The 25,603-nt window shown below is 36.7% G+C and overlaps 1 protein-coding gene across 1 annotated transcript; it reads left to right on the top strand.

The window, feature by feature from the left end:
* The first annotated feature begins 7,379 nt into the window (after nucleotides 1-7,379).
* On the top strand, nucleotides 7,380-25,450 carry LOC127653938 (proliferation-associated protein 2G4-like). Its single transcript, XM_052140809.1, has 13 exons — nucleotides 7,380-7,566; nucleotides 10,621-10,749; nucleotides 13,232-13,337; nucleotides 14,521-14,590; nucleotides 14,710-14,802; nucleotides 15,039-15,102; nucleotides 15,457-15,535; nucleotides 16,224-16,302; nucleotides 18,561-18,694; nucleotides 20,993-21,087; nucleotides 21,174-21,301; nucleotides 21,391-21,444; nucleotides 24,475-25,450. Exons 1-13 carry the CDS (start codon nucleotides 7,482-7,484, stop codon nucleotides 24,538-24,540), a joined length of 1,182 nt encoding a protein of 393 aa, XP_051996769.1. The 5' UTR covers nucleotides 7,380-7,481; the 3' UTR covers nucleotides 24,541-25,450.
* Nucleotides 25,451-25,603: the final 153 nt, after the last annotated feature.

Genomic DNA, 25,603 nt, shown 5'->3' on the forward strand with positions numbered 1-25,603 from the left:
TCGAACACAGACTGAATCAGCCAGTAGCTAACACTGATGCTAACTGGTGCTCAAGGTCGAGCAGACAGCGGCATTCAGCTCAGAGCGCAGCTGGGCCCAGGACTCTGATAGTGGGTGACTCCATAATCAGAAACATTAGCAGCAGGGATACAACTACATGCTGCCTTCCACAAGCAACAACTTTGGATGTAAACAGGGAACTTCAGAACATTCTGATGAAACATAAGACTGCAAATCGACTCATCATTCATGTGGGGAAGAATGATATTCATAAAGAGCAGTCAGAACTCCATAAGAAGGATTTCAATGAACTTTTTGAAACACTTAAAAGACTGAAAGTTCAAACATTCATCAGTGGACCACTTCCAGCAAGAGGAACAAACATATTTTCACGGTTGCTTGGGCTTAATACATGGCTGCAAAAAAACCTGCAATATAAAAGGAGTTAACTTCATTGACAACTTCAATCTTTTCTGGAGTCAGAGGCAACTTTTTCGACAGGATAGCCACCACCCAAACAAACTTGGTTCAAGAGTGCTAAAGGACAATATCTACTTCTCCCTCAATCATCCTTCTGCAGTGTGTGCCAATCCACTCAATCTGAATGGCACACACACACACCTGGACACAGTATGAATGACCACAGGACTTCACTTCAGCACCTGAATGGACATGCGGTTGACAAATCACACAAGGACAATGATAACACCACTCAGCCACAACAATTTCTGCTCACGGACACAATCTCAGCTGAGCCCTGCCCACAAATCTCACCACAGACAGACTGTGACATATTAGAACTGCTCCAAGATTCAGCACCCAAGGACGACTTTCTGGAAACACCTAGGGAAACCAGGACAGCATATTACAGCCTCCGATAACACCACAGCAACAGCTCCTCTCACCAGACATGTTATCCCTCTCTCCAGCATCTCCACATCTGTGCTTCTCAGAGAAAATGGAAGAACTGGTGTATGCTGGAACCAAACTATCCCACTCTTTTGCTGCAAGCCCCCAGATATCAAGCAAAAAACGGCAGGCCCCTCAACCACCAAAGCCTGCGGGCCCAGCTCGCCCTCCCCTCCTTCTGTAAGAGCTCTTCAGCCTCTGCCACAACGCCAGGGCTCACACCCTCCTCCATCAGCTCAAGGTGAACCAAAAACAACTGATACCAGCTCTCAGTTATATGTGTCGGGTCCCCTCTATGATACAGTAACTTTCTCAAATGTTTACAAAACAAGCGGGAACCCAGTGTGCCTGTATCTTTCTCTATTGCTGTTCGGTTACATGATAGAAAGTCTAAGGCCTTCAAAAGCCGTACAGCAAACCCATCTAATCTGGTGCCTATTACACACCAAACTAAGATTGCTGTGGGGACAAAAAGTACGACTTTCAAGTTAGCACTTTTAAACATCCGCTCACTTAAAAATAAATCACTTCTAGTCAACAACTTAATAAGCACATACAACCTGGATTTTTTATGTTTCTAAATTAAACTTGGCTAGAAGACAGCTGTAGTGCAACAGACCTTAATGAAACATCCCCTCCTAACTTTACTTTTTTGAGTGTCTGCAGAGAAGGTAGGAGAGGTGGGGGTTTAGCTGCTCTTTTTAAAGATGTCTATCAATGTAAGCAAATATAATTTGGGAATTACCCGTCTTTCGAATATCTGGGTAGTGTGTTAAAAGTTGCTCCACGCATTTTACTTATCATTATTTACAGGCCTGATTCCCAGTGAAATGCTCTAAGACAGCAAGTGCAATGAGTTTGCTTCTTTCTTCTCTGAAAAAATCAATAATATCAGAATGGTGATCAGCACATCCTTGAGTTGTGCTGGGGTCAGACAAATCAAACCACAACCTGAGAAAGTAGTTACTATGTCTGATTTCATAGAAATTAATGGCAAAATTTTGGAAGAAACCGTACAGCACCTTAAAACATCAACCTGCACCCTTGATGCACTTCCCACATCTTTTTTCAAAAGTGTGTTCAACTGTTTAGAAGCAGATCTCCTAGAAGTGATAAACTGCAGTTGTCAAGCCCCTCTTGAAAAAGAGCAATCTGGATAAGACCATATTAAGCAACTATAGACTGATCTCAAATCTTCCTTTCATAGGCAAGATCATTGAAAAAGTCGTCTTCAATCAGCTGAACAAATTCTTGAACTCGAATGGATACTTTGACAATTTTCAATCTGGTTTCCGATCGCATCACAGCACAGAGACAGCGCTCATAAAGATAATAAATGATATTCGCTTAAATACTGATACAGGCAAATTATCAGTACTGGTACTACTCGACCTCAGTGCTGCATTTGACACTGTCGATCACAACATACTTCTTGACAGGCTGGAAAACTAGGTGGGGCTTTCTGGGATGGTCCTAAAATGGTTCAGGTCATACTTAGAAGGGAGAGGTTATTATGTGAGTATAGGAGACCATAAGTCTGAGTGGACGTCCATGACATGCAGAGTCCCTCAAGGCTCAATTCTTGCGCCACTCCTGTTCAACCTGTTATATGCTCCCAATGAGCCAAATAATGAGAGAGAACCAAATTGCTTACCACAGCTATGCAGACGACACACAGATCTACTTAGCCCTATCACCTAACGATTACAGCCCCATTGACTCCCTGTGCCAATGCATTGATGAAGTAAATAGTTGGATGTGCCAAAACTTTCTTCAGTTAAACAAAGACAAAACTGAAGTCATTGTGTTTGGAAACAAAGATGAAGTTCTCAAGGTGAATGCATACCTTGACGCTAGGGTTCAAACAACTAAAACTCAAATCAGGAATCTTGGTGTGTCTCTAGAGTCAGACCTTAGTTTCAGTAGTCATGTCAAAGCAATAACTAAATCAGCATACTATCATCTGAAAAATATTGCAAGAATTAGATGCTTTGTTTCCAGTCAAGACCTAGAGAAACTTGTGCATGCTTTCATCACCAGCAGGGTGGATTATTGTAATGGACTCCTCACTGGCCTTCCCAAAAAGACAATAAGACAGTTGCAGCTCATACAGAACGCTGCTGCCAGGATTCTGAGCAGAACCAGAAAATATGAACATATCACACCAGTCCTCAGGTCTTTACACTGGCTCCCAGTTACATTTAGGATTGATTTTAAAGTATTATTACTGGTATATAAATCACTCAATGGGCTAGGACCTCAATATATTGCAGATATGCTCACTGAATATAAACCCAACAGATCACTCAGATCATTAGGATCACATCAGCTAGAAATACCAAGGGTTCACTCTAAGCAAGGAGAGTCTGCTTTTAGCTATTATGCCAGCCGCAACTGGAACCAGCTTCCAGAAGAGATCAGATGTGCTATTACAGTAGTCACATTCAAATCCAGACTCAAAACACATCTGTTTAGCTGTGCATTTACTGAATGAGCACTGTGACACTGTGTGTCCGACTGTTTGTACTGTATTTTATTTTATTTTATATTCTAAACTGTTTCAATTATTCTTTTTTTATTATTATTCTTATTTTAATCTCTTCTATGTAAAGCACTTTGAATTACCATTGTGTATGAAATGTGCTATATAAATAAACTTGCCTTGCCTTGCCTTGCCCATCTTCCTTCGACAATCGAGTCAATCAACAGTGAGTCGATCCACTCACATGGGAAATACCCAGTGGTTACTCATCCATTGTTTTTATGAATGACAATGATTGTTTTGGGCACAAAAATACCTTGCGACCATCCTTGGTGTCTATTCTCAGTTTCATCAGTGCAAAAGCGATCTTCCATTGATGTAAGAGTTTCTCACATAGCTTGAACCGATTGCGTTTTTCTCTTGTCGAATTTGCATGTCTGGGAACAAGAAAATATTGTGATTCTTCCAAGAAAGATGTATTTTGCTCCTTGCCTGGCACAACACAAGATCTTTATCGGATCATCTGAAATTAGGCCTATCTCCCTCAGCAGATCTCCGAGCCGGGACTCTGTGAGCTTGCTCAATTTCCAGATTATGGTCTGTTATGTCGAGCAGACTCGGGAAGAGCTCGTCTAGGAATTTCACCAAATCTCTGCCCTCCTCTTGCTCAGGAATTCCAACAATTTGGATGTTATTCCTGCGGCTTCTATTCTCAAGATATTCAAGCTTTTCAAAAACATGTTCCAAATCAACTTTTGTCGCTGGTGGATTAGCGGACTATTCCCTCTCCGATGACTCCAGATAATCTATCTGTTTCTCAGCATCCGCCACTCTTGTAACTAACTCAGAGAATTTTGTTTCCATGGCTGTAATAGATCAATGTATTACAGTGTCCTCCAAGTCAGCAACAACCTTCGTCAGCATCACAAACATGTTGGACAGCTGACGCTGGATTTCTCGGGGCGCGCCATCCAAAACGAGTTCCCGGTCCACAGGCCCGTCAGCGCTCTCATCTTGAACATGTAAGTGTCTTTCAATGTCTCCAGAGCCTGAGGATTTTGACTTCTTGGCCATATTTAGCTCAAAGTGCAATACATGTATAACTGGGTATATTGAATTTCACCAGATTATGGCATGAAAATAATAAAAAAATTAGCAAAGTGCGCAGAGCTGTCGCTCACACATCTGCTTCTCGCATGGCGTCACGTGACCTCCTCCCAATTAATGTTGTTCTTAAATGTCTGTTATTTAGTGATTTCATGAAGTGCCAAATTCAGTCAGTAGCTGTTACTGCCACATCACACATCTATCAGATTGCGTTCAAATGGTTTTCCAATTTTAGTGTATTATCCAAAATATCTGAAAATGTATGCATTTCAGATATTTACCTTTGGCCCATTCATGAAATATAATTTAAAGTGATAATGTGAGTTGTTAAGAATTTAAGACATAAATACAGTATACATTATTACTATAGCATAATGTAATATGATTGGCGGGGTTGTATAGGTTTCATAAATTATATAACGTAAAATATGACTTTTTATGTACTTCTATCCCTGTGCAATATTTTTGAAAGAAAAATTCTATATTTTTTAAAGCCTTAAAAGTAATAATATGGCCCTATTTTATTATATGATTTCAAGTTAAACGTCAATAAATTACTACTTAAGGTGTAGGCCTATTTGTAATAAGCATACATGAACCTTAAGAAGTATGACAATTTGTATGACAACTGTTTATCATAATAATTATTTATTATTTCAAATTAATGTCAGCCAAATTTCAAAATCATGACAGCCTTATCTGCAATGGAATCTGAGTTCTTAAGGAGATGTGGTGTGAAGAACAAGGGGTCTAAGACAACACTAATGTGAAGAGGACCAAAAAAGAAACTGGGTCCTCTTTTAAGCCCACTAACATCAACACCAAAAGCACAGGTCACAGGTCATTTGCAGCCGGTTCCCTTTCTGGTTCACTTAAAATGTACTATATATGAATCAATCAATATAAAGTCATGAAAAAAATTGTTAGAAAAGTTCACAGTTATTATGAAGTGATCAGCTATTTTTTTCCATAAATATTTATATTAAATAATATATGACACTGGCCTTGTTGATGCATAAATACATAATGGAGCAAAGCCACAATTCAAATAATGTTCTATTTCAAATTTGAGTATGATATCTTTAAACCTCATAGTTATATGAATAATTTTACAAGACAATGTCTTGTGATTCTGGCATTAGCATAGCATTAGCATTAGTGCCTAAATACAGAATATTAAACATTATAAAATAAAAATTATCTTGAGCATATATTTTACTTTCCATAATAATCTTGTAGCAACCATTTTGTGCACCCTAGCAACCAAAACCCATTGACTTCCATTCAAATTGGCTAAGATGGATATCTCCGGATCAGAATATTCATTGTTGGCTCGTATGACTCAGGCCAGCAAGCAGCCTTGTTAGTATCACTCTGGCAACTGCCTAGCAACCAAATGAACTCACCCTATCAACAAAGTAACAAAACACATATCTCTGCACCAGAACATCGTAGAGACTTCCTAGATGGCTTATTTCACTCAAGCTAGCAAGGAGCCTTGTTAGGATCACCCTAGCAAATGCCAAGCATCCTGATCGGGTCACCCTAACACATGAATAGCAAAACACATATCTCTGCACCAAAACATTGTAGACAATTTCGGGTTGGCTCATTTGACTCAGGCTAGCAAGGAGCCTTGTTAGTATCACCCTAGCAACCAGATGGGCTCACCATAGCAACCGAGTAGCAAAACACATATTTCTACACCTGAACTTCATAGAGACTTGTGGGTTGGCTCATTTGACTCAGGCTAGCAAGGAGCCTTTTAAGGCTCACTTTCTCAACTGCCTAGAAACCAGATGGGATAACCCTAATAATCGAGTAGCAAAATATCTCTGCAGCAGAACATAGTATACACTTCTGGGTTGGTTAATTTGACTCATGCTAGCAAGGAGCCTTGTTAGTATCACCCTGGTAACTGCCTCACAACCAAATGGGATCACCCTAGCAACCAAGTAGTCTGTCTGTCTGTCTGTCTGTCTGTCTATCTAATCAACTTTCAGGCTAGGCTTTTTCAAGCCAACCTAAAGTTTGTCCACAACAGTTTATTATATAGTTCATCCTACTATGGTACGGGATGGGAAAGTCCCTGTCGTGTGGGCACTGAGGTATGCATGATATTTATAGCTTAAAATGTAAAAACATTTACTCTCCCATCTTGAGAGAGTAATTCTTGCAGATTATCTTTAATAAAGTGCATTGATGTCAAATAAACACATGAAAGCATAAAACTGAGCAGAGGTAGGTAAAGCTTCTAAATTACTTATTTTCCGTTCAGTATTTGAACTGTCACTTCCGCGATGCATGTAGATAAAAAGAAACGGAATATTGCTAGTTCATTAATATTTTTTATTTGAAATAACTGTTAGTTACTTCCACTTTAATGCTACGTTATTAATCTAATTCTATTTGAATAAATTTACAAAAGTGCAAGAATTTGTCGTAAAATGCCCCACCTCAGAAATTTGCGCCATTCATAGTCACGCCGCTAACTAGCAAAGGTAAAGCACGTTCGCTATCAGTCGAGATGAGTACAAGCAAAAACTGACATGAAAACACGTATTTTAACACAAAGTTGAAATGTTTATGAAATTAGAATGCAATATACTTCACAAAGTGAGAAACAAATCTTCAGCGGTCAACGGTTGAGAAATTAAAATGTTTGTAAAATTTAACAATATAAATAACTAGTTAATTTTAATTATCGACCATTACTTATTTATGTATTTATTTTTAATCTATTACTTACCATAGTAATCAAAGACGTCCATACCCGAAAGTTTATCGGTTAGTTTTGGCGCCAGTCTCTATTATGACGACACGGTAGACGCGTCTGCGTGGTAGGCGTGGCCAAGCAGTGCGTCGAGGCCATGGGCGGAGCACGACGGTCGGTGTGGTGCCTGGTTGTAGAGCGACAGATTTCTGCTGCCCTGCTCATCAGATCAGATAGAGGGACAGAGACGTTTAGAGAGCCGTTGGAAAGATGTCCGACGACGAACAGCAAGAACAGACCATCGCCGAGGACTTGGTCGTGACCAAGTACAAGATGGGTGGTGACATCGCCAACCGTGAGTTTGACGTTTTAGTGATGGAGATGTTAGGTTGATGACACGGGCCTCCACGCTGTACTCTCTCATGCCATGTGTGAGCAGCGTGGGAATGAGAGCCCAGTGTACTAGCTAATGCAACATGTTGCAAGATAAGTTTCCAATATGCATCTACATATATGCATGGCGGTTACCCCCTATGTATATATGCATCTGCATATATGCATGGCGGTTACACCAATGTTTACCTATTAACCTTGTGCAATGTGCTGCAGTGCTTCAGTTGTATGGAGGGATTCATGCTGGAGCTAATGCTAGCTAGCATTAGCCATCAGTGGATGTCAGTGCAGACTTGTGGCAGCTGCTAGTGTTTAGGTCTAGTAGTCTGTACTCTGTAATGGCATATGTAATTGGTGAGTTGTCTAGGAGAATATGTGTAATACTTTCCTACTATTGTAGATAAATTACTTGACAAGAGAGCGCTTAGACATCCAATCTGTCACTGTTCACCCAGTGCACATTGCTCACACAGGTAGTGAACACCATGGACATACAGGGTACATCTCTTTGATTTTAAGATGAACTATGGCTCGTGAAGGGATGCTGACGGGGGCTTTTGACGTTATCAATGGAGGACAGCTGGTGTCTGAGACTGGGTCATTGTATTGTTGGCACAGTGAGCTGGAATGGTAGTACACTACTCACAGAGCTCTATTGAGGCTTCAGTAATGTAGGGTTTGTGACTTTTGTCTCAAACTTCCTTGGTAATTAATTAATGAGAATATGTTCTTTTGTCATTTTAAAATGTGCCAGATATAAATTCCTTCCATCACATAATTCCGTTCTGCTTTATACATTTGAACTAATGTTTAACTCCTTCTAGTTTTCTGAATAATGTTATATTAGTGATAAAACCAACATTTATAACCATTGTAAAATAGACAATGTTTGCATACCAGTGTGACCACAAACCAGTTTAAATCTATTTTAAAAGAATGTTCTGGATTCAGTTCAAGTTAAAAGGGTAGTTCACTCAAAAATGAGAATTCTCTCATCATTTACTCACACTTATGCAATCCCAGATGATGACTTTTTGTCTTAGCAGAACACAAAGATTTTTAGAAGAATATCTCGACTCTGTAGGTCCATACAATGCAAGTTAATGGTGGTCTGACTTTTGTTGCTCCAAAATTCACAAAGTATACATAAATAAGTAAACATAAGTAAAACATGAGACTCCAGTGGTTAAATCCATGATAGGTGTGGGTAAAAATTTAAGAAACACGTGTATATATATATATAAATAAACGTAATTTTTTACTCTAAATCACCACTTTCATTTATTTATTTTTTACATCTGAAAGTCACATGTGTATGGAGGACCAAACCTGCAAAACTAATAAATAAATGTAATAATAAGAAAATAAATAAAGGAATAAATGTCTTGATAAAACAAATATAATTAGTTTGTAATCAAATTTATTTTTGTATGACTTTTTCCTTTGTTTTCTCTTTTTATTTTTTTAAATTATTTTTATTATTAATCTTTCATTTTATTTATGCGTTCATTTATTTTTATATTTATTCCCACATGTATTTATTTCCATATTTAAATATTCCCACATTTATTTATTTTTGTATTCTTACAATTCTCTCTGTTGTATGATAATTATGTGGGCTGGTCCTGCTTACTATTGGTTTATCGTAGATTGACGCATGTGCTCGATTACTCTTGACTTGTTTTGATGTGAAGTCAGGTCATAGCCATATCTCGTGAAAACTATAGCTGACGCTTCACATATATTTAGAGAGGTGCGCAACTTGGCGAATGATGTAGATAACCATGCATCAAATGACTATGTTTAATTTAGAGTAGAGGTGCTTATTGATGTTTTAATAGAGCTGTATGCCGGTATGAATGTCTAAGCACATCCTGGATTGTTAGACTCTCTGAAAAATGTTTCCCTGCATATTCAAAATCTGTGCGTGTCAGAGGGTGCTAAGGCGGGATGTCCCATCTTATTTGCTTCCGATAAGTACTATTGAGGTCTCAACCAATGATGCACTGGAGCTACGCAAGGACTGCCTCCCTCATTTCCATGTTGCACACAGAAAGGTAAAAATAAATATATATTGGAATATATAAATATGGAAATAAATATATGTGGGCATAAATAAATTTAAAAACACATGAATAAAAAAAAAACAATGCAAAATAAATGAATGAATAAATAAATAAAAGTTAAAAAGAATATAAATAAAGTTAAAAATAAATACAGAAAATAATAAAGGAGAAAAGTTATACAATAATAAATTCAGGAATACATTTAAATAAAAAATTATATATTTGTTTTGTCAAGACATTTATTCGTTTTATTTATTTTCTTATTATTACATTGATTGATTGATTGATTGATTTTTTTTTTTTTTTTTGCAGATTTGGGCCTCCATGCATGTGGTGCCTGTTTAGTTTCACTTTCACATCTGAAAGTTAAACTTGAGATTTAGAGGAAAAAACGACTTAAATATTGTTTATTTCTCACCTACACCTTTTATATTGCTTCTGAAGATATGGATTTAAACACTGGAGTCATATGGATTTCTTGTATGTTTCCTTTATGTGATTTTTAGAGCTACAAATGTCTGATCACCATTCAATTGCATTGTGTGAACCTACAGAGCTGAGATATTCTTCTAAAAATATTTTTGTTCTGCTGAAGAAAGAATGTTATTCACTTTTGGGATGGCATGAGTGTGAGTAAATTATAAGAGAATTTTCTTTTTTTGTGTGAAGCTCAATCCACAGTATTTCTGGCATAATGTTGATTCCCACAAAAATAATTCTAACTCATTCCTCCTAGTTTATGCCAAGTAGCAACATTAATTGGACTTGTAACAAGTGACTCTTTATGATAAAAATAGCAAAAACTAAATTGTTAATACTGTAATCAACAAAGTCTGCTACAATATTTGCAAAGCAGTTGTGCAACAGATATACCGCTGTATCATCATATGATTGATTGGTTTCCTACTCTCATCTTGCGCTCTTTTTTTTTTTATTGGCATTTCTTGCAGAGGCATTGAAGGTGGTCATCGAGGCAGCCAAACCAGGAGTATCAGTTCTGAGCCTCTGTGAGAAAGGAGATGCTTTCATCATGGCTGAAACTGGAAAGATCTTTAAGAGGGAGAAGGACATGAAGAAAGGTGAGGGGAAGGAAGTGAAGGTCTGGAGGAGTGATCAGTCATCTAGATGCGGTTAAATGCTTGTGGTTTGTTCATGAGTGTATTATCTGAGGTATGGCAGGGGTTTAAATTAAGTGATGTTTTATTGAGGGATATTCCAGCTATTGAAGCATAAAGGAATGTTCTAGGTGTTATAAAATGTTAGCTCAATCAACAACATTTGTGGCATAATATTGATTAACACCGCAACTAATTCTGACTTGTCCCTCGTTTATTAAAAAATAGTGTGCCTAGAAATGTTGTATTAAACATGCTTACTAACAATAAAGAGGACAAAATCATCTTAAAAAATATCTCTAAATGACATTAACTGAATTAAGAGAAGGAATTTCAAGGAGGAGTTTTTGTCTTGTTTTCCACATATTCTTTAAAAGCAAGTCTAAATATCTTATATGTTGCATCTCAGTTAAATGTATCTTGTTTTAAGTAGGCTGTTTTTAGATATTTTAAAATATTGTATTCAACTTGCTCCAATAACAATTTTTTCTTCTGCAGCATAGCTACTAATGTAAATGTACGTTGTTTTAAAGGAGTTTTAGATATTATTTTTGGAAAACATGCCAAAAAAGTCTGATCAAGACTGATGCATTGTATAATGGGCTAAGACTACACTCTTTCACTTTTATTTTCACTTCGATCCATCTTTATTTCACAAAAACAAACTCTATCTTCTTAATAGAGCTGCGTATCGCCGATTAACTTGACACTAAGATACACACGTGACACAGGCTACAGTATATTATGATTAAATACGTCGCAATCCATCACATTATTAATCTAGCTACAGCAAACGTGCACGTGGGACGGGTGTCCCCACGCCATAGGGTGCCTCAGTCGGGTGCAGTTTCAATCTATCCCCCGTCACGCGACTCGAGGTGGTGCTGACCGCACAGAGAAATGCCATTATTGTAGTTCGTTTATGATGCACTTCCTTATGTTTTGAAATTTTATAAAGGCTGCATTAATTATTTAATGCCAGGTTGTTTGCTTTTTAGATGCTCTGACATGCAGGTTTTGCTTAAGTGGAATCCCAGATCCGGCTCTGCTTTATTTCACGAATACAGTGCTTCTGTATTTCCTTATTTTGCATTATTCCATTATAATTCCATTATATTATGTGATCAACATCATGTGAAGCTGTTTGGATAGTTTAGAGCATCTGGACATGCGTTTTCTTCATCTCTTCAGTCAGTCACGAGCTGCCGTTCTCCTCTCACGTGTCATCATTAGAGTTTCAGATGGTCTCGTGTTATGTTAAATGAGATCAAAAGACTATTCGACAATGAAAATTTTTGTTGGCAAATTTTTATTGTCGACGTTGTAGATAATGTCGACTAATCGTTTCAGCCCTAAGTGGAAGTGACTTTAAACTTTAAAGTACACACAATGCAGAGATCTTATAGTACTGAGATAAACCTTTGTGGTTCTATCATTGGAGAGAGTGTAATGGCTGGAACGGTCAACTAGCATTTTATGGCAGTTTGCTGATGCTATACAAATGAATGGATAGAGCCGTAAACTGACACCTTCCAATCATAAAATCATCCGTGACTTCTCTTACTGTGTAAAACAGCAATTTTATTATGGTAAACTCCACACTTAGTTCACTCCAAAAGGATTTAGTTTAAAGCAGGTTGATGAATAAATAAATTGTTTAAAAATAATTAATAAAATAATAATTGTATTAACAACCCCAGTGAGCAAGTTGAAGGCGACTGTGGCGAGGAACACAAAACTACATAAGATGTTAGTTAATGGAGAAAAATAACCTTGAGAGAAACCAGAATCACTGTGGGGGCCAGTTCCCCTCAGTATAAATTCAGCATTGTGAAGAATCTCCTCCATAGACATCCATTAAAAAAAAGCACGGCCTCTTGTCTCCTCGCCTGTGTACCGCCATAGAATGTCTATGGAATGGCCGCGTTATGCTAATCTATGCTAACCTTTTAGGCTTCCCTATAAGAAGGGCTTTGCACACTGTTTATTACAGGGTTTACAGCTTTACAGTATGTCATCATGATAACAAGGTCATAATATTGGATATAACTTTTCACAGATAAAGTTATGAAGCAATATTTATCACGCTCATGTTAAAGCATATAATGTTTAAGAGGTGCGGCTATACTTTTGAAACGGTGTGTATTTTGCCATTAATGGACTGTCACCATTCACTTCCATTGTAAGTGACTTACTGTAACATTTTAATTCTAAATTAAGTCTACATTATTTATTGTGGTAATCCACATTATGGCACAAATGTTGTAAATTGAGCTTAACTTGTATTAACCCGGAACATTCCTTTTAACCCATTTAAGTCACAGTGAATAAGTTCATATTTCAACTCCTCCAGAGAAATCTTCAGGTCTAATTTGAAATATTTGTCTCCTCATGCGTTAAGCAGAAGGTCTTTTTGTTGAGAATTAATGATTGTCCTTTCTTGCAGGCAATGCGTTCCCCACCAGTGTGTCAGTCAATAACTGTGTCTGCCACTTCTCTCCCCTGAAGAGCGACCCAGACTATACGCTGAAAGATGGAGATTTGGTCAAAATGTAGGCAAACCCCCCTCTATAGTGTCTAACCTCCCCATCATGTTTCATCCTTCTCCTTCTCCTTGTCATAAATCACCCTTCTCATTTGCAGTGGCTTCCCAGTGCTGTCTCTGTCCCTTCCAAATGTGTCGTCCTGCTTGTTTCCTTCTTTTTTGCAATTCACATATGCAAGTGTGCATGTAAATGTCGCAGTTATTATTTGTATGTTTAAAACACAAGGCTGTGATTTAATCACTTTTAAAGACCCTATGAAATACAACCCAAATTCCCAAAAAGTTTGGAAAGTATGAAAAATGCCAGTAAAAACAAAAAGGATTGATTTGTATTTCAGTTAATCCTTTGTTATATTGAGCACTACAACAACTTGTTATTAGATGCTTTACCTTCTGAATTAATTTAGTTAAATATACACTCAATTAAAATAAATTCTTACATACTGCAGCTTTAAAAGTGCAGTATGTAAGATTCAGAAACCCTTGTTATTAATGACACCTGTGGCTGTTAAGTGAACTGCAGCCTGTTGCTTGTGTGCACACTCCATATTAGGGACGCGAGCATCGACCAAAACAATGACGTAACGTACAAAGTGATTCACCGGCATCATGCTAACATTCGTGTGTTGGATTTTTTTTTTATATACATTTACTATTGAAACAGGAAGTTGGGGGTGGGATAAATTGAACAGCTGTTTCATATAAAAAAATGGCATTAGTTTCCATCACAAAACCATGATTTTACTTGTTAGTTAGTGACAGGTGTTTTTTGTAATTCAGGGAGGGAGGACATTCTAGAGAACATTTTATTTGTGCAGAAGACTATTTTTGGTCTGTTTTCCTGAAGACTTACATCTGTTAAAATATTTTTCAACTTTTAGGAGTGCACTAGCATACCGATGACCTCAAATCTAAAACCACAAAACTCCACTTAATTTCATGGGGTCTTTAAATACTCTTTATTATTTTGAAGCTGCTCAAGCCAAGGTTGGCATATTTTAAATTTGAATTTCCACAAACGTTTGAGGCGGTTCTGCTCTGATGTATGAACTGTGATGGCATTTTTCCAATTTTTGTAGCTATCTGAATAAAGCTTGGACCTTGTATTACTTTGTTCATGTAATAAAGTATTTTCCCTGCTCCCTATTATTTCCTTTTATAACTCCTACATTTCTCCTTTCTCTCAACAGTGATCTAGGAGTACATGTCGATGGCTTCATCTCCAATGTGGCACATAGCTTTGTTATAGGAGCTACTAAGGTGTGTGTGCACTCATATGCTTTTCTCGCTGTTAATAGAAATCTGTGTACTGTTTAATAGCAGTATGGACACCTTGAGGTTATTTTGCTATTAAGTGATGCTGTTTTGATTTCTTGTAGGAAGCACCTGTGACAGGAAGGAAAGCTGATGTCATCAAGGCAGCACAATTGTGTGCTGAGGCCGCTTTGCGTCTCGTCAAACCTGGCAACCAGGTAAGTGGATATTTTGAACAAGAGTTGAGAGTTTGATTTTGTCTTGCATATAGTTAAGGTTTATGTTTTTCATCTTCTTTGTTACACCAGTTAAAGTGAGCAACAGTTGCCATGACTTTATCTAAATATTGCACAGAATGGGCCGTAGATCTTACATTAGCTTTAAAATGTAGTGATGGTCTATTTCTCATGCAGAGTTCTTTTGTCTTCTCTTTCTGTACCGTTTACCTGTGCAGAACACGCAGGTAACTGAGGCCTGGAACAAGATTGCTCAGTCATTCAAGTGCAATCCAATTGAGGGTGAGTTGTCTCTATTATTTAATTTTGGACCGTCCCACCACTAATAAAAAAACATCGTCATTATCCTTCCAGAGAGAGGTTTTGTATTGTAGAGTTAATGTCTTAAGGTCTGGTTAGTCTGAGTGCACATTATTCTAATTATTTATCACTTAAACTGCGATTTAAAAACTCATTACTTCTACAAAAGTTGCCGTAATATCTGACAATGATTTAATAACATGACATTGCATGAAAGATGACAGACATGAAAGGAGGTAAACAACCCCAAAGTCAACAGGAATGTTTGGCTGTATTGTTCTCATTGGTCATAGAAGCATTTCCAGTTATTCAGTTTGTCTCTTTTGTTCATTATAGGTATGCTGTCCCATCAACTAAAGCAACATGTTATTGATGGAGAGAAGACCATTATCCAGAACCCTACAGATCAACAAAGGTATAAACTAGATAGATAAGCAGACTATTGAATAACAAGGGAAACTTTGTATTTACAAGTGTCGCACATTTACCAGTCTTTACCTCATGGTTCAATTTTGATTTTAGGGTCCAAATTCCATTTTAAAATAAGTGAGCAGGTTTGTAATTAGTGGTGCTTGCTTAGGCAGGTATCAGTATTACTATTGCTCCTACTTGGATTATAATACTAAAGATTAGTCTTTGGTACAATTGTTCACACAGAACTGAAAATTCCGTTATCATTAACTCACCCTCATGTCAATCTGAATGTGAATAACTTTCTTTTGCGGAACACAATAGCAAATAATTTAATTAATATGTCATGGCTGAATTCAATACAGTGGCAGTACATAGTGACTCACTATTAAGGCTTATTGAAGCACCCAAAAGTAGTTAATGCGACTGGTGTGTAATAAACTCTACAAAATGCAAACAATTACTTTTCAAGATGAAAAGATTGTAATTTAGGTTGTTATTCACTCTCGAATAAAATAATTAATGAAGTCCTTAAACAGTGTTTTGGCATCCAATAAGACAATTATAATCAAACCTCTTTGGTTCTCTAAATTATACATACTGAGTCATGCTAAATTCAACATGTTTTTGAGAGTACTTTGCACTGAACCTTCATATGAGGGTCTTGACTGGCTATTTGTGTCTCATAACAGGAAGGACCACGAGAAGGCAGAGTTTGAGGTTCATGAAGTGTATGCTGTGGATGTGTTGATCAGCACAGGAGAGGGGAAGGTAGATGATGATCACACACTCCTGAATAATATCTGTTCTGGTTGCATAAAATGTGATTGTCTCAATAGGCTATTAGGTGTAAGTCTACTACAGTGGAGATAAATTGGACTGTGTATTGATACAGATTTCCTGATTCAATTCAGTTATAATGTCCCTTTTGCTTACATATAAAATAAGTTATCTCCCAGCTAAAGCTATTAATTAAACAGGGGATCTATTAACTAGGTACATTAGGAAAATATAAATTTGACAAATTATTGTATTACTTTTTCATCCCTTTGGTCACATTTGGGCTTTGTAAAAATTAACAAATAAATGTATTCAATTGATAATTATTATATTTCATTTATTGTTAAATTGCATAATTTTTACTATTTACCAGTATTTACATTGATTTGTTGAACACGCACTAAAACCGGTGCTGTCTAACAAAAAAAGGCATTTCTGTAAACGGCACCTTTAAATGAGCACACGTTAACTAGAGTGGACTTGAATGGCTTTACCTCATCTGTGTGAAGCATGATTAGAATTAAATGTTTTTTGTTGTTGTTGATATTGTTGTCTTGGACACACATTACAAGGAACAACTTTTACTCTCAACATGCTGTGAAAAGCTCTCGCTGCTGAACACTTCACGACTAAACGACTTATTTAGACTACAATTTAGTCGCGCAGCGCGAAATTTGATTGCAAATACCAGTGATTTCCTCTCGTTGTAGTAGAGGGTTGCGCATTGAGTAAAAGATTGATTTGGGATTTAAGAATTGATATCATGGTTGTTCAAATGAAGATCATGATTAATCGTGAAACCCACCCCTAGAGACAAATGGGCATCAGACAGTACTAAGAATTAATTAGTTTTTACGTGCACTTGGAAAGTTTGATTTCAATCTTCTTAAAGCAATATATAATATTTTTAAAAAGTCCTGTAAATGCTTTAGTCTAACTTTAGTCTGGTTTTGTGAAACTGAGCTAATGGACAATGTGAATGTAGATCGGTTCCATCACGTTTGTGAAATTTGGCTGACAATTAATTTTTAAACAAATAATTGCGATTATGATGATTAATTGCCTGTTTTAGGTATTTCACGAATATGACGATTAATTACCATACCATCTCACTATGTGTGCTGCATGTAAAAGTAATTTATACAAATATTGCTTGGGTTATGTAATAAATTATTTCCTTTTCAGGCTTCAAAAACATAACAAATAGTCAAATATAAATTGTATTTATTTTGTCATCTCCTCTCTCACTGCGTGTTATTAACACTGCATGAATAAACCAACAATGACCACGGACATTTGTCATCACACGGTCGTTAAATGAAACTGGAGCCCTTTGCATTCACAAAATGAATACGTTTATACCTTGTTTATATTTTCACGGGAGTTAGGTGCAAGCCTCTGTAGACGGCGTGCACATCAGAGCGCTTGAGAAGTGGTTCATCTTCACACACTCAAGAGAGCTGCTCTTGTGACGTCCGCGTTGCGGTTCCATGAGATGCTCGGAGTTCAACCGAATGAGACACAAGTGCATTTTCCTGTGCGTTCATGAGACAGCATGCAGGGAAAGACAAGGCTGAATCCAGCTTCTTAATCAACTGCTATTTATTCAGTAAAAGGGCCTCGGTGCTTCGACACTACACAACTCTAACACTGGCGAGTGAAATGTAAAAAAATACCTGCCTTAATGACTTGGCTAATAACAGACATTTTTTGGTCACATAGTGTGAAATTTACTCTCATATGAGAGTGATTTACTTGCAATGTAGAGCGGCGGAGAGATCTTCTCTAGTTAGAACAATCCAGGAGCAAATAGTGTCATCTCTGGCCTTTGGACATCCCCATAAGCAAAATGTATAATGTACATCTGATCTGGACCAAAATAAATGCATAAAGAATGTAAGAAATGCATGTGGCTGTAAAGTTTCCATGTTGTTGTGACTGTTATGTACATCTCATTGAGAAGCTGGTTTGCAGATTTCTATGACATGCTACTATGTTGCATAAGGTCAACCTGAATAAGTTTGTTACTTCCTCAACCGTCCTTTCTTCACCTACTCTTGTGCATAATTTCTTATATACTTGGACAGCGATATGAAGACTGTAGCTTGACAACATAAAAACCAGCGGTAGTCTGATTATAACCACACATATAAACATACTTCGTGATATGTGGTCCCTGCATTTTTCAAACTGACTTTAACCTGCTTAATAGTATTCTTTTTGCTGTGCTCTCTCTCTCACTCCCTCAGGCAAGAGATGGTGGCCAAAGGACAACCATCTATAAACGGGACCCCAATAAGCAGTATGGACTGAAGATGAAGACATCCAGAATGTTCTTCAGTGAAGTGGAAAGACGCTTTGACACTATGCCTTTCACTCTCAGGTAGCTTACAGTTTCATCCAGTTTCAATCAACAAATGCCGTTTCTTGTCCATTTATATTTTGTCATTACTTTGAGGATTGGGTAAGGTTCCATCGTAGCACGCCTTTCTTAACTGATACAATAAGGATTTATTTTAATGCTGTTAAGATTTTTTTGGGTAACAAAAAATTATACATTTTTATTTTAGCAACATATTTAATATCAGAAAATACATATTTGTCCTTTTTAATTTCATAATATTTAAATATTTTTTAATTTGACATTGTTTAAAAAACAAATGACTACAAATAAATTATACGTTTTTTTTTAATTTGCAGTAATAGTTGGAAATTATACAACTATAATGGAACTCCATGAAAGTTATGAATTCATATGCTGAAAAACGATGGCTTACGGTACTTATTATTATTATTATTATGTCTTTCTCAATTTTGACTACTCAGTTATGTTAGCTTGTTAGATTACTTTTACCTTGGTGAAATATTTAAATGAGCTGAATTCACAACAACAAAATTTGCACGGCTTAAAACATATGTACATGATCGATGAATATAAAATGTAGTACCCCTGGGCTGGTTCTGCAACAACTTTCCTATCAACCAATCAGATTTTATTAATTAAATCAGTGTAATTTGATTGAGTGAAATGATTCTCGATACCACAATAATAACCCTATTTTTGTAATATAATGTGTTCTGTAAAAATAAGAACAATGAAATTAATTACAAGCAATAAAACAAAGACAATAGAACAAAGAATTTTTTTATTTTATCAACCACTTGTTCTTTTGACATCCCGAATAGGAATTTTGTTCCAGGTCATACAAAGGATGCTGATCCAGAAACATGTCACTTAACATTAATGATATACACGCTTACAAAAGGAGGAAGATTCCAAGGTGTACATAGTCTTTTAATTGGAGGAAGTCTTAAGATATTTTATTAATTGCTGAAAGAAGCAAGCGTTTTATATATGTTTTACTAGATGTTTGATTTATTGTGAGGAGCTGTAAAAACATGTATGCAACTCTTAATTTAGTAGTAGTCTGGCAGATGGCCTGGAGACTGCTTTAAATTCAATTTCAGTCTGGTTTCTGCTCCTGTCATAGTGTTGAGACTGCATTAGTTAAGATTTCTAATGACTTATTGTTAGCTGCTGATTCAGGTCTTCTATCTATACTTCTTTTGTTCGATTTCACTGCAGCATTTGATACTATCTCGCACAGCATTATGTTGGACAGATTGGAATCGATGGGAATCAGGGGTACTGCCCTGACTTGGTTTCGATCATATTTTATGGGTCATACACAATTTGTACAACTGAAGCATTTTACATCAAAGCCTTCATACGTTAATACTGGGGTTCCACAGGGATCAGTCTTGGGTCCTCTCTTATTTATTATTTATCTTTTACCTCTTGGTAATATTTTTAGGAAATTTTGGTATTCAATTCCACTGCTATGCTGATGACAGCCAACTTTACCTGTCCTCCAAACCTACCTCTACTTTTCCTCCAGCTATCCCCTCAGATTGTGTAGTTGAGATGAAAGAATGGTTTACATCAAGTTTTCTTAATTAAAATAGCTGTAAAATTGAAATTATTCTTGTTTGCTCAAAAACCAACTTGGCAAAGTCTCTTTTTTTAATTTCTTTTTTATGGTCTGCCATCAACACTTCTATATAAACTCCAGCTAGTACAGAATTCAGCAGCACAAATTATTTGCAGAACTCCTACAGTATAACTGAACACATTACTCCCATATTACAATACTTGCATTGGCTCCCGGTTAAATATCGCATTGCCTTTAAAGATCTTCTCCTTATAAGGCACTTAAAAATCTTGCCCCTTCATACTTCTTCAAATCCATACTCTTCCTCACACTTTAAGATCTTTTGCACTCACTCTTGTTCTCCCTCGAGTTCGCACAACATCTATGGGGTCTAGAGCCTTTAGACATGCAGCTCCTCATTTATGGAACTCATTGTCACAGAATGTGCGAAACTGAAATTTTTCTGGATTTTAAATCTCGCCTTAAGACCCATGTTTTTAGGCAGGCTTTTATGCGATTTCTTTTGTGTTTGTATTATGTCTGCTCAGGCTGAAATAATGATTAATTGTTGTTTAATGTTTTTGTTGTAAGATGTCCTTGAGTGTCATTTAAGGCAACTTACATTAATAAATAAAATGTATAATAAATGACTATTGAAGTTAGTAGATTGATTGTCAAGGTTACACAGTAATTTGACAGTAAATCTCAATTTATTGAGAAAATAAAACTATTGGCTTTGTGTCTTGCAGGGCATTTGAGGATGAAGGAAAAGCTCGTTTGGGAGTTGTGGAGTGTGCCAAACATGAGCTACTGCAGCCTTTTAGTGTGCTGAACGAGAAAGAAGGTGAGTCTCATGATCATTGACCCATTGGCAACTTTCTTTACCTGCCAAACAGAAATTCTTCTCAACACCCGTCTCTCTTTTGTTAGGTGAGTTTGTGGCTCAGTTTAAATTCACAGTGCTGCTGATGGCCAATGGTCCTTTGAGAATCACGAGTGCACCATTTGAAGCAGAGCTGTACAAGTCTGAACATGATGTACAAGATCCTGAACTCAAGGTATGTTAAGCCTGTATATGTATATAAATGTAAATATAAATGCATTTCCTTTATCTTTTGTCCTCTTTTCTGTCCTTTTTCCATTACAGTCTCTGATACAGAGTTCTGCAAGTCGCAAAGCACAGAAGAAGAAGAAAAAGAAGGTTAGATCTTTGGTTTGGTTTGGTTTGGTTTGGTGATATTGTTCCAAACCTGTATGATTCTCAATTTTAGTAGATTGTCCTGGTTGCTCTTTTTTTAAGTGAATGGGGAAGGATACTGTCATGCTCCAAAAATGACAAAAAGCAACATTAAAATAGTCCATACAACTTGTGTGTAATATGTAATTGGTCTTCTAAAGCTGTACGATAACTTTGTGAGAGGATGAGACTAAAATCTTTATGCTCCGAAAACCTTCCCTTCTGCATTAGCTCCCAAATCTCATTTGATTCAAACTTGGTGCAGCAGGTTTCTTTGATACACAATGAGAACAATATTAGTTAATGGCTTCAGAAGACTTTAAATATGGTGCAGAAATCGTATGGACGGTTTATGGTGCTTTGTTGTTTTTGGAGCTTGACAGAGTCCATCCTTAATCACTTTCATTGCATGTAAAGGATCACTGTGAACCTTCTGCCTAACATCTCATGAAAGTCATACAGGTTTGTAATTTGTATGTGTACTGTTCCTTTAAACCATCATGGTATTCTGTTCAATTTGTGTAGTTTATCAAGTACTTTAATGGAATAGTTCACCAAAAGATTTTAAATGTATTTACTCACCCTCATGCCATCCCAGATGTGTATGACATTCTTTCTTCTGTTGAACATAAATTAAGATTTTTAGAAGAATATCTCTGTTCAGCTCTGTTGGTACACACAATGCAAGTGAATGGTGACCAACACTTTGAATCCCCTAAATGCACTTAAAGGCAGCATAAATGTAATCATCCGACTCCAGTGGTTTTCTCCATGTCTTCTGAAGCGATTTAATCGATTTTGGGTGAGAACAGACCAAAATGTAGCTCCTTTTTCACTGTACATCTTGCCATTGCGGTATTTAGGCTTGATGATGATTTCAAGCTTGATTACATTTTCTAGTGCTTGACACATGTGCAGAGTGCTTGATGGTGCTAGGAAGTGTAATCGAGCTTGAAATCTTGAATCACCAAGGAGACTGCTGATGTCAAGATTTATAGTGAAAACGTAGTTAATTTTGTCTGTTCTCACCCAAAACCGATTGGATCACTTTAGAACACAGGTGTCAAACTCAACCTCATTTTATGTAGAATGTGCCACTCACTAATCAGTAAGTGCTTTCGTAATTTCGTAATGAGCCTTCTCCTGTCTTCCTACCCTTTTTTTTTTTTTAAGCATTTTTCTCTCTCTCAAAAAGCGCTAAACTGTGGATCAATGTGAAATTTAGCATTATGGTAAGAATGATTTACAGTCAACGAAGTTTTATAAGAGGAAGGATTTAGAAGAATTCACTAATATATATATATATATATATGCTTTTCAATATGACTATTTAATATATTAACACATTGTTGCAGGGCGTATTGCGGGGCCGGGTCGTGATCATACACACCCTGTCCCGTATTAGGCTAATCAAGCCTCTGAGGTTTAAAGTTATTCAATGGAAAGGAGGAGGCGAGAACCGGCTTGACGATGTAAATCATATTTTAATAGAAAACTTAAAAGACAACACAAACACACATGACGGACATGTCCGCTAACGATCTCTCTCTCTCCTGCACGATCCTCTGCAGTCGACCTTTAAACCTCAGAGGCTTGATTAGCCTAATACGGGACCGGGTGTGTATGATCACGACTCGGCCACGCCCTCTGCCCTGCCACACACATCTTTAAGTTTCCAACAAAAATTTACTATATTTCGATATATACTGTTATCGTGATATACAGTTTTGGTCATATTGCCCACCCCTAATGTAATGAAACTGCGCTATCTGCACCAATTATTAGCATGGCTCAATGGATAGAACGGCACAAGCGCAGAGTAGATGTGGTTACTCGTGGACCGGTCACAAATGCGTAGATCATTATCAACAGTGCTAGCCATTACACCGATCAATCATCAGCAAGATGGAATGGAAAAAGGTTCTAGAGTGCAAGACAGATGTATTTAATCGCAGACAATTATAAACCGCGCTCGTGAGAAATGTGTTGCGGATCGTGAAGCCCGTAAAAGTGGCACAGAATTCTTTGTTGCAAAACTTCAAATGCCTTTGTGATTAAACTAGTTTCAACCATATTAAATGGCCCCGACATTCTAAACTGCACTAAAGACAGGTGGGCTATGACATCAATTAGAAGGCATTTCAATCCACAAATCACAAACCATTCAAAAATGTACCATGGATTACTGTTGTAACACTAACTGTATTAACTATGGTATTTAGACTACTGTTCATTACAAAAGTGCATGAGTTTTTTTTATATAGAAATCATTGTTAAAACTATGGATAGTATGAAGAACTATGGTAAATTTTCATAATCATTTCCTCTAATTATTGTAGGATAATGTAACTGTTTTTTATTGCCATCATAAATTCCATGAGATGACTGAAATTGAATAAGTAGGACCATGATGAAAGGCCTCTGTAAAGGAGACTCAACTTAGTCTCTTTCATAATATTTCAATTTAACCATATATAAATTAGGTGTTAATTTTTTCACAAATGTTACTGTTAATATCATAATTTACATCTGCATCCCAAATTCAAAATCAATGCTTAACGGTCAGATGTGAATTTCAATGTACAAAATATGCAATATTATTAGTAATTGCATGGCTGCCAAATCACATGGTGGTTCCACATTTTCAACCGGCCTTTTGACAGCACACCTAATGCTGATGTGGCCTGGGCTGGAATTGAGTTTGACACACCTGCTTTTGAAGACATGGATTAAACCTATGAATTTCTGTTGTGCTGCCTTTTGATTTTTTTTGGAGCTTCATTGTTTTGGTCACCATTCACTTGCATTGTATGGACCTACAGAGCTGAGATATTCTTCTGAAAATCTTCATTTATGTTCTGTACAATAAAATCATACACATATGGGATGGCATGTGGGTGAGTAAATGATCAGAGAATTTTCATTTTGGGGTGAACTATCCCTTTAAGCAATAATGTTTATTTCCTTTTCTGTCTATCATATTATGTTTTATAGGCCTCCAAAACGGCTGAGAATGCTAGTACAGGCCAACCAGCTGAGAATGAGGTTGCAGCCAAATAGAAGCGACATGAATCCACACACTCACCAAACCCTTCAAAGAGCAGAAACTTCAACATTTCAGTCTTGGCCCACTGTTTTAACCTCTTCCTCATCAAACCTTTGATCGAGAGTCACTGTTAAAACCTGTGTGTTTAACAAATTTTGCTTCCTCCTGTAATGGAGAAATGTGTCATTTAGATTTGGACTCTTGAGTGCAACAAATTTGTACTTTCATAATGAATCTATTTACTCCCCAAGCACTCAATTTCAACTGGAACACAATGCCTTTTGCAAAATGTAATTAAAACTTCGCAATTCTTTTGTAGAGTTGCGTTTTTCACAACATTTATTATTGACTTGCCCATAGTGTAATTTGAGTGGTCATTTGATTTGTAACTATTTCTCAGGGTTTTAATTTTATGAAGAAAAAACTAAATCTCCCTCGGCTTAAAAGTACATGTCTACATTTTGAATTGAGAGTTTAGATTGATAATGAAAATTTCCATGATTAATTTTAAGTTTTACAGGGCATTAGAATTGAAATTCTATGTACAGAATTCCTACACACACATGTTGTTGTAAAGCTACAGGATTTTTGAAAATAGAACATAAAAAAGCAGTCTTCTCCAACTGCCATCCCTCTCTACTAGTGATAAGCTTAGTGTTTTCATCTGAAGACAACTTTTTTTTAAATGCTTTTCATGTTTTCCCACCCACTTTCTTTATTAATTACTGAATGTCTTCTCTTTATGGCTTTTGGTGATACAGGGACAAATTTCAAGATGTTATCATTAAAGGTAATATTAGAAAGTCAGGATTATTAGGGTTTAGTTAAAATAGTGTTCTGAAATACATTAATGCTACTTCCCTTGACCCTCTGACCTGCCTAAACTGAATAAAGGGGTCCAAATCTTCCAAACAAATCACATTATCTCTACTTCTACAAAGCAATAGAGCCTCGTTTTGAATGAATATTCAGCTCACAACAGGGCATGAACTGAACTACTGAAATCAGTCTGTAATTTTGCAATCAATGAGAATGGGAAGTAGCTCTAGAACAATTCTGGATTAGATTTTTGGGGTG

Source organism: Xyrauchen texanus, chromosome 13 (genome assembly GCF_025860055.1).
Source record: "Xyrauchen texanus isolate HMW12.3.18 chromosome 13, RBS_HiC_50CHRs, whole genome shotgun sequence".
Lineage (NCBI taxonomy): Eukaryota > Metazoa > Chordata > Actinopteri > Cypriniformes > Catostomidae > Xyrauchen > Xyrauchen texanus.

Bases quoted from the DNA above. Each gene is read 5' to 3' on its own strand.
- LOC127653938 (XM_052140809.1), top strand. From the start codon at position 7,482: ATGTCCGACGACGAACAGCAAGAACAGACCATCGCCGAGGACTTGGTC. The intron at 15,536-16,223 runs GTATAAACTAGA...GTCTCATAACAG, and splicing joins AACCCTACAGATCAACAAAG to GAAGGACCACGAGAAGGCAG. The intron at 21,445-24,474 runs GTTAGATCTTTG...TATGTTTTATAG, and splicing joins AGAAGAAGAAGAAAAAGAAG to GCCTCCAAAACGGCTGAGAA.